The 10,559-nt window shown below is 35.8% G+C and overlaps 1 protein-coding gene across 1 annotated transcript in view; it reads right to left on the bottom strand.

The window, feature by feature from the left end:
* Positions 1-3,608, bottom strand: part of LOC110103033 (cyclin-dependent kinase F-1) — an 11,869-nt gene extending 8,261 nt beyond the window's left edge. Inside the window, exon 1 of the mRNA XM_020831580.2 lies at positions 2,984-3,608. Within this exon, the coding sequence (XP_020687239.1) occupies positions 2,984-3,475 (492 nt within the window). The 5' untranslated portion in view covers positions 3,476-3,608. The remainder of the gene's footprint in view (positions 1-2,983) is intronic.
* Positions 3,609-10,559: the final 6,951 nt, after the last annotated feature.

Here is a 10,559-nt window from a genome sequence, read left to right as displayed (position 1 = left end):
ACGCAATTCTGTGTCCGTGAGGCTTACGCCTCAGACCGCCTCGAGGCTTACGCCTCGCCTCACGGACGAAAACCGCCTCGAGGCTTAATTATGCAAATTTAAACCTTTATATATATATATATATATACATAATTTAATAAATAATCATAATTCGTAATTAATTTTTTTTATTAAAATTAATGGACAAGGCTCAAAACAACTCAAAACTCAATTTAAAATCAGTCACTTTCAACATGACTCAAACTTGACATAACTACAAGTCATGATCTTTGATTTCAAGTTACGGTTTGCTCACTTGAACTAAACTTGATATCACCCATACAATGGGTTGGAAAGTGCAAAGAGTATATTAAAGAGGCGAGAGATATAAAAGGTAAGCAATAGAACCGAGGAAGAGGCAGCCAATCCTTAAAACTTAATGGGAGAAGCAGCCAATGGCCATGACAGGATGAGCGAAGCATAACAACCGATTGTCATGGCAGGAGGACAGGAGAGAAGTTAAATCATTAAGGGGATGTTTGGTTCGCTGAAAAAGAAATGGAAGAACTCCAAATGCAAAGAACTTAAATATTTTAACATTTGGTTTGATGAAGCAGGAATGCAAAGTAAGATTTTATGAATTCATTTCAATGAATCAATGAGGATTTGGATGTTTCCCTCCTATTACCTTGAGGATTTAGCTACTCTTTGTAACCATTCCTAAGTTCAGCCTCCTACCCTACCTCTGTCTCTTTATTTCTCCCCTATGCCCTTCCCATTTCTTACCCCACAGAATACCTCTCTACCTCCATCACTTGCAATCAAACGGCCATTCTCCTCTCCTCGTTCTTCCTCAAGTACAAGAAAATACCCCTATACCAATTGTAACTATTGTGCTCCTATATCATGGATGTTCAATTATTTTTCCACCACACAAAGCTCATGAACCTTGAAAAAATTGAAAGATTTGATACAATATGATATAATAAAAAAATTGGGCCAGTACCCTAAGCCAATTATAACTATTGTACTACTTCCATACAATAGATGCTCAATATTTTTGCGCCATACAAGCTGCATGAACCTTCACAAAAATCTGAAAGACATCATGCAAGATTATATAATCCAAAAAAGTTGGGATGGTCACCGCCCACCCCACACACATCCGCCCTTGACAGATTGCATTAACAACTTTCAATCATCAACCGACACAAAGAATTGAAAGATTTAAATGGAAATGAATCAAATAGACATTGATATACACTAAAAAAGCTTTACTTAGGTAATTATAAACATAAAAGGCCTGACAGTATATACATAAATAAAAGGCACTTATAAAAATGTTTTAAAGACCATAAACACCTCACTTTATCCAATCGATTAATTTAAATATGTAAGCATTATATTCTAAGGGGTTGTTTGGTAGCGAATCTGAAATAGGATTTACGCATGATTTATCATAAATGCTGCCAAATGGAAAAAAATGGGTGTCATAAATCCTCACCCATAGTAAATCCAAGATGTACCATTTTTTCCTGTAAATTTAGGAATTACTAAATTCTGTAGTTCAACTATTTTTAATGGGATTTAAGGATTTACAAAGAGCTTTGCGACAAGCTCGAACTTTGAGTTTCAATCTGATAGGAACAACATCATCGAAGTTGGCGAAGAAACTTCATTAGCGACTCTTTCAAAGCCTACTAGACGTGAAGCCGAAGAAGCAATGAAGAAGAAAAATTAAAACGGGGAATAAGCAAGCCCTAGATAGGCCTACAGGTTTAGGAAGAGCATAGATAGGTTAAAGAGAAGAGGAAGGTTATTTTGTTTGAAAATTTTTTATAGAAATGAATAAATGGGTTTCTTGGCACTAAGAAGGTTAGAAGATTGTTACAGATTTTTAAGAACAGATTGTATCATTTTTCCATTTATGTTAGTTTGGCATTTCCATTAAACTCCTTTCTATAAGTTTTTGGTTGAGCTTTAAGGTAAGCTAGGCCAGATGATGGCAAGCTTATGAAGTAAGTTAAGTAAATTTTGGCTGGTGAAAAAAATTAATTAAAATTGAGAGGACAAATTTTTAAAATGAATTCCTTTGAAACTGTTTTAGCCGGAAACAAAACGAGAAAAAAAACACACATATATATATATATATATATATATAGTCATGATATTCAACCAATAATAGTCTAGCACTAAAATATATTGTGATTATAAGGAAAGAAAAGAACTAAAATATGCAGAAAGAAAACCTAAGTCTACTACCTAGATCAACCTCAATCAACTGGTTTCTTATCTATATATATATATATATATGTTCAGTTTGTTTGGTTGAATTTTGGTTTATTAACTTATCATGGTGTTATAGTATTGCATAAATATGAGTTGTATTATAAGAGGACCTTAATTATGATCATGAACTTAATATTTTAAATTTACTTAATTAAAAGAACAAGAAGTTTCCCATTTCACCATTTTATTCATTAAAATTATTTTTCTATTAAGAATTAGCATTTGTCTTCATTTTTATAATTAATGGCTTATTGATATTCTCAACCTGCAATTCATTTCTATATGTTCATATTTAAATCTTTAACCGCCATAAATCATGTATGTAACCAAACAATTTATCAAGATTTAATAGGATTTACCATGTCATGCCAAACAGTTTCCAAAATTTAACAGTCTCAGGAATTGATAAATCCAAATTTAAAGGATTTAGCGAATCTTGCTTGCAGCCAAATATCCCCTAAAGCATAACCAAAACTTCTTCTGATTTCATTTGCAAATTGTGATTAAGGATCTATTTGGGATAGCTGTAACATTTTGTAAAGATGTTTGTAAAGATTCAATAGAGAAAGTAATTTTCTTATGCTGGTATAAAAATCTCTTTTAACGCAACCAAAAAGTATCCACCAAATAAAAATTGTGATTAGAAAAGCAGTAAGAAAGCTGTTCCAGACTAAGCCTAAGTCAAATATCAGAGCTAATCGGGTGAAAAAGCTACCTGGCCAAAATCCGCGAGCTTGAGAACCCCATCAGCGGATATAAGTAGATTCGAGGGCTTAAGATCGCGATGGACCACCGAATTCCGATGGCAGGCATCAACGCCGGTAAGGATTTGAAGCATCCACTGCTTGACCTCTCCAGCAGGCAATCCGCCGGCCTTCTTGCCATCACGAATAACCGCAGCGAGGTCAGCATGAAGGTACTCGAGAACGAGTACGGCATCTTCGTCCTCTTGCCAGAAGTACTCGATGAGGTCGACCACATTGGGAGCGTGGCGGAGGATTTGGAGCGCCTCGATCTCGCGGAAGGAGCTCTGGTAGTCGTGGATTTCCTTGAGAGCGACGAGAAGCCCGTCGGAGAGCCGGCGGCCGCGGTAAACATCGGAGTAGGCTCCAGAGCCAATCCGATCGAGGATCTCATAATGTTCAGTGATCTCAGTGCGGCCGTATATGCTCCAGCTCCGAGAGGATTGGGAAGGAGGAGCGTCCATGGGTATTCAGATTGTGAAGGGGAAAAAGGAGAGGAATGGTGAGGAAAGGAGTCTAGGGTTTCTATTAATGGCGGGCTGCGAGGATGACCTGAGCGGCCCCATTGCGCCGCACGACCCGATTTTTATTTTTTTTTTCTTTGGCGGGCATTAAGTAAAGACGTTAACTGAAGGGAAAATTATGATCCCGGACCTAAAAATAGGTCCCCATATTCAACTAAAATTTGTAGCATGGACTGTACTTTTTGACTGTGTTTTAGCTGTATTTTGGCGTACTTGACTTAAAATTTTACGGACACGTACACATTCCACATGTCAATATTTTATTGGACACTACGTCTAATGTCCGGACCTAATAATTTTCCTAACAGAAGACCCACTATGTGAATTGAGTCTGATGAAGCATTTGCTCAATGCCTTAAAAAAAATTTGGGTAAAGCTCAGTTTGATTTGGACTCATTCATATTAGAATATTAAAAATGATAATTTATTTTGTTACGATTAAAACATATGTTTGGTGAAATATAAATCTTAAAATAAGCATGTAATCTAGCAAAATCAAACTAGGGGCTAATTTTACTCATATGTTAGAGTCCATGCCATGATAATCTAGAACATGTGATTGCTCCAACAAGATTCACAACCTCACATTGAATCAAGGATGTTTGATAGGTTGAATTTGAGCATGAAATGGTCCAAAGTAGCCTGAGTAGTTTGAGTCTTTGCAAACAAATAAGATAAAGTTTAATGTGTCTAGTTTAGGGATAATTGAAGAGCTATTTTTTTTTATAAAAGTGTCTTGTATACTCACATATATCTTTTTAGGTATTCAATAAGTAGTTTGATGGATCATGGGAAATGGACTCATACCTCATGGGCCTAAAAGAGAACTCGCCCAAGAGTCATAAGACCCAACTCGACAGGGCACCTGGAGAGGAGATGCCCGTCATAAGAACTGTGAAGGATCCATGTGGTTTACTCAATTCATCACTTGTTATCCATCAAGGGATAGCTACTTGCCACTATCTGTGATGGTGCATTGCCATCTATACTTGTCATGTCAAGTACAATAAAGCATCCATCCATGAGGGTTCCAACTTATCCACCATTGTCAACTGACCATGGAGCATGTCATCGTCACAACAAAACGCACTAGCCTCCTACTCCTAGGCAATCTAGAGCTCCGCGATAGGTCATCAATGGCAATGAGATGTTAATCAGCTATAGCTCTCTTAGCTCAACACTTGCCAACAGACTATCGCGCCCTCATTTACGCCCTCAGGCAATCAACACTATAGGACTTGCCCCAATACAGAGAGATAGGATTAAGAGGAGCCATCATCCATCAACTCAATCAGAGTATGATGTATCTTGTGTATTTTTATTTATTTATTATTAATGTAGCATTTATTGCAGTCCTCATATCCCTATAAATTTAGGGTGAATATAAACATTTTGGATCTTTTTTTGCATCCTTCGACACTTATATCATAGATATTTGAGCTAGTGGATACTTCATGCGGAGTTTTCTTCTCTTTTTCCCTCCATTCTCACATCAATTCTTAAGGGTACCCCTAGAGCTCGCTTGGCAATAAGGTTGGGTATCACCCACGAACAAACTTGGATCCAAAATGCCATTACTCATGCGCATTTTATCTTTAAATTCTCATCTTGAGAGAGTAATTGATCTGCACATAAATAAGAGGGTTTTGCCTTTTTTTTTAGTTCATTTAGGTAAGAATTAGATAACCTAAAGAGACTTGGCTGAGTATGGAGAGAAAAAGAAACTAGAGTGCAAAATATACTAAAAAAATATCATAAGATCTTACATATGTCTAAAGATTTGGAATACATGAGAAAAAAATGATCCAAAGTGCACCTCCTCAACCCTTATTTCTTGGAGAGCTACAAGAAATGATACACATAATGGAAAATAAATAAATAAATAAATACAAGTATAATATTAATAACAACCCATTATAAACTATACATGATATGAGGTATGAGCTAGTAGGTGCTTTGTGTGGATCTACATCTTTAATATAACTCTTAGTTCTAGAGTGAATCCCCTTGATGAGTCTTCATTAGTGAGTGTGTCAAGTGAGTTCTTCAAAAAAGATCATGCAAGACGAAACTATGTTGGTGAGTCCTTTAAATCTTGAGATGAGTCCCTCGATACTCTATTTTGATTTCTATACATAAAGGGTGAGTTTTTTGGGGATGATAATTGTGAGTTGAGGATTATTTGGGTTTGGGGGTCATAATTATAGACCTCTAAGGTGCATTCTTTTTGTAACCATATTGGGGGATATCAATGGAAATTTGATGGCACTATCAACCGCAAGTGCCCTCATGATGTTAATCTCTATCAAGAAGAGTGTTCCACTAGCACTTGGAAGAATATGTACAATTTCCCTTACAAAAATTTTAATTGTTTTGTTAGAAAGCCACTTTAAGAAGCAATAAAAAAGTTTTCCCAAACGAAACCTTAAAAAAGGTGAAAATGGCTTGGATTGGAGAGATCACCGATGCTTATTCCTTCTTAAAAAAATTATTTTTGTATAGATATAGATGTTTGAGCATATATTTAAAACCTCAAAAATCCCTTTTTATATATTTAAGGTTTTGTATAAGCAAACTGCCTTACTGCAATATTGTATTCCTTATTCTAATATCGCTATCATAGCACATTGTTCTATTTATTCCTATAATTTCTTTATGATATATCTATATATTTATGTGTATTTCTTTCAACTATAGACAGCCTCTGTGGTAGGCTATTAGGTTATAATTAATCATTTTTATTAATTTTAATAAATTGATAAATAGTTTAAAATTATTTTGGACAAATAGTAATAATAAAATTAAGGATATCTCAGACTAATTCTAAATTAAAAATTACTATCTTTGTGTCGCTTGAATAAACTATAAAATCAAGCTACCTAGTAATAAAAATCCCAAGTGCTCATGTAGAATATTTCTGAATTAAAAATAGATATCTTGTATTACATATCATGCTCTAAGGGTGTCAATCATTGGCCAAACCTGATAACCCGACCCAAAAAATTTGGATTCAGATTAACACATTTAACAAACGGGTTTGGTTTGTGTTTCAAATTTTGACCCACTAGCTCGAATTCGACCTGGATTTGACTTAAGTTTGCTCCGACCTTGCCAGTCTGTAGTCTCCCCCGTGCAGGTTTCCCCAGTGGCGCAGCTGCGCAGGCGAAGAGGCCTTCGCTCTAGTCCCTTGCTCAAGTCCCGTTCTCCTCACCCCACACTCGCACACCCACGCACCCACCCATTTGCACACGCTCGTACCCTCACCCCACCTTCGCCCGCTCGTGCAACACAGTTATGTACACTTGCACCGCACCACATTTTTGCCCGCACTTACCCGCAACCACGTGCTCTACTCTCACCCTCTCACACGATTGATGCTCTTGTGCCAAACTCTTGCACCTATAGGATACAAGTTGGGTCTAATCAATTTGTTAACCCAGTGGGTTGGATCAGGGTCTAAATTTCTGACCCCATTGTCTAATCAGGTCGGATTCAGGTTGAATCAGTTTAAGGAAGGCCAATTTTAGGTTTGACCGAACTAGACCTGAAAATTCATTTTGTACACCCCTATCATGCTATTTAAGAAAACACTTGTTGTATACATAAGAACTTTTAATATGCCTAGGTGTTATGTCCGTACATTCGATAACAGTAGCCTTAACCTGGATAGGATTATAAATTTTGTTGATTCTTTTTAAATCTTGATTAGGCTGTTAAACCTAAACTAATGTCCCAAGGCTAACCAAGAGGGGGGTGAATTGGTACTTTTAAAAATTACTTCTTGGATTTTAAAAATTTAAACCGGTTGATTGAAAAAGCAAGTTAATTAAGGTTTTAAAATAAAATTTTTCAACCGCAGAAATAAAAAACTTGCAATAAGTAAGCAGCGAAAAAATAAACGACACAATAATTTATAGTGGTTCGATCAAACACGACCTACATCCACTCCCTGAAGACTCCCTCTTCAGGTATTGCACTATTACCACAAGTGTCTCTCCTTTTGCCCCCACAGCAAGGCGGAGAAGCCTTCATAAAACTCTCTTCCACCATTCCCCGGTGCGGCTAAGAACCGTCATCCTTTCACACTCTCTAAGTGTCGGCAGAGAACCATCATCCTTTCACACCCTCCAAGTGTAGGCAGAGAACCTTCATTCTATTATACCCTCCAAGTGTAGGCAGAGAACCTTTGACTGTTCAAACTCTTCAAATGTCGGCAGAGAACCATCTTCCTTTCACACCCTCTAAGTGTAAGTAGAGAACCTTCATCCTTTTACACCCTCTAAGTGTAGGCAGAGAACCTTCGGCTTTTCACACTCTCTAAGTGTCGGCAGAGAACAGTCGTCCTTTCACACCCTCCAAGTGTAGGCAGAGAACCTTCGTCCTTTTACACCCTCCAAGTGTAGGCAGAGAACCTTCGGTTGTTCACACTCTCCAAGTGTCAGCAAAGAACCGAATCTTCTTTAAATTAAGATCTTCTCACGAGCAATATAGAAAGATAAGAGAAAGAGTGAAAAACATAAATCACACATAGAGATCCTTACCTTTGAGTAACCTTGTGAACCCTTCACACTCCATTAGCAAGAAATCTCTCTCAAATACTCTCTCACACTCCCTCTTTTAATTACCTTGAAAAATCACAAAGATAAGATTTTTAACATCAGTCTTTAATGGACCCTTTATACAAAAGACACAAAAAAACCGTCTAGAAAACTGAAATTTTCAATTTCGAGCATACACGATTGTATAGTACGATCGTATGTTCGTACATACGAACAATTCAAATACAGTTGCGTACGTACATGTTGTGAATCGGTATGAACTCATTTCGTACGTTATCATCGTCCGGTACAAACCAAATTTGTTCGGTACGAACAGGAAAAATTTCAAAGTTCATTTGTACGAAACGTCAGGATGAAATGAGTGAGAACTGACCCGAGACGTTCATCCTGGTACGAACCTGGGATCGTCCCGTACAATCTTCGTTTGAGAACAAAGCAGAGACGTTTTGTCCCGATACAAAAATTAATTTCTTCTCGTACGATCTTCGTTCGAGGACAAAACAGAGACGTTCGTCCTGGTACGAAAATAAATTTCGTCTCGTACGATCTTCATTCGAGGACAAAATAGAGACGTTTGTCTTGGTACGAAAATAAATTTTGTCCCGTACGATCTTCGTTCGAGGACAAAACAGAGACGTTTTTCAATGTATGAATATTAAAATCATCCAGTCGAACCATACTTAGAAAAAATATTTTTGTTTCTGTTCGTTCCATTGCTCATTGAGAAGAATAACTGATTAGATCGTCCCGTACGAAATGATATCGTACAATACGATCAGTTTAAAAATATGAATTTTAAAACTCTCCCCCAGTGTATGTACTCAGTTACTCAATTACTATCACACTCTCTCAGACTCAATAAAATGAAAAATACAGACTTTAATCACAATGAACTCTAATATGATATTTGATTTGAAGTTTTCAACAATCCGGAGTATGATTTCCCTGAAATGGGCACTTGGAGCGACATAGTGATGGTTATTCCCATCTACATATCTAGCTAGCCACAATGTCTGAGGACGCCACTTATGCAATGGTGGTTGTGAACTACAGATTCAACAACATTTTGTTGAAAGAAAATAAAAAAGATTTATCATCTCTTCAAAAGAATTTGATTACAATTGAAATCAAATTCTTCAAATCATCATAAGTGTTTTTTCCTCTCTTGGATCCAAATTTATTTGCGTGTGACACCCGACTCTACTAACGAGTTATTGGCGGGTTATAGCTAAAAAACTAAGTGAGAAAAATAAATGAGTATGGAGAGTCAGTATGAAGCTATAACGTCTCTATTAATACTCCCAACATCATAAAGATCCAAAATAATCAACATCACCCTCTATTTATAAGGTTCAAAGGCCTATATGAATGGCTATACCCAGAATAAAGTTGAAAAAATAACATATGGCATGACTAATACATATTGACACACATGTGGAACATGATGATGTGCATGTGGATCCCTATCTCTAATGCGTGGCCCCTCCTATTAGGTAAATGTCTTAGATGAATCTTCATGGGTGAATGTGTCATGACCCAAAATGACACAACTCTTATATCGAAGAGGTTACATCGTGTTGGATGCACATCATATAATACCAAAGATCTATTTGCAAATTATATATATATATATATATAATAACAATATAGAGCAACTAACATCATTAAAATATAGTAATTAGAATCATCATCGTCATTTCAATTTATATCACATGGTTGCAAAATAATAATATGTATTTATAACAATCATGGTACATCCATCTCTATCAATCATCATATAATATCACCATAATTGTAAAAATAACAAACTAACAAAAGATCGACATACTTATAAAAAAAAATGTCACTTCTATCTTTACTCAACCTATTATTATCTCTGTCTCTTTCAAGAAATTAATACATATAGATAAAGTAGGAATAAACTCCAACCACTCAGCATGTTACATGAAACCTACATAAATTTTTAATATACAAAAAGATAGTAAATGAACATATTATTTTATCGCTATGTCTAGGGGTGCCAATATTTGACTTGACCCGAAAACCCGACCTGAAAATTTCGGGTTCGGGTTAGGGATTTCGACCCGTTTGTAAAATCGGGTTGGGTTTGGGTTGACTCGAAAACCCATAATAAACCCGTTTTGACCCGTTTTTAATTAATTTAGGAGGGTTTTAATAGATTTTTATGAAATAAGTAAATGATATTTCAAAATATTATAAGCATTATTGGCCAAATTAAATTAATCTTGATTTAATTTAATTTAATTGAAGTTAATCTTACCTTAATTTGATTTAAATTAAGGTAAGATTAACTTCAATTAAATTAAATTAAATCAAGATTAATTTAATTTGGCCAATAATGCTTATAATATTTTGAAATATCATTTACTTATTTCATAAAAATCTATTAAAACCCTCCTAAATTAATTAAAAACGGGTCAAAACGGGTTTATTATGGGTTTTCG

This window comes from Dendrobium catenatum, unplaced genomic scaffold, assembly GCF_001605985.2.
Source record: "Dendrobium catenatum unplaced genomic scaffold, ASM160598v2 fragScaff_scaffold_1650, whole genome shotgun sequence".
NCBI classification, from domain to species: Eukaryota; Viridiplantae; Streptophyta; class Magnoliopsida; order Asparagales; family Orchidaceae; genus Dendrobium; species Dendrobium catenatum.
The sequence above is the reverse complement of the archived record's forward strand: the minus strand, read 5'-3'. Positions and strand labels throughout refer to the sequence as shown.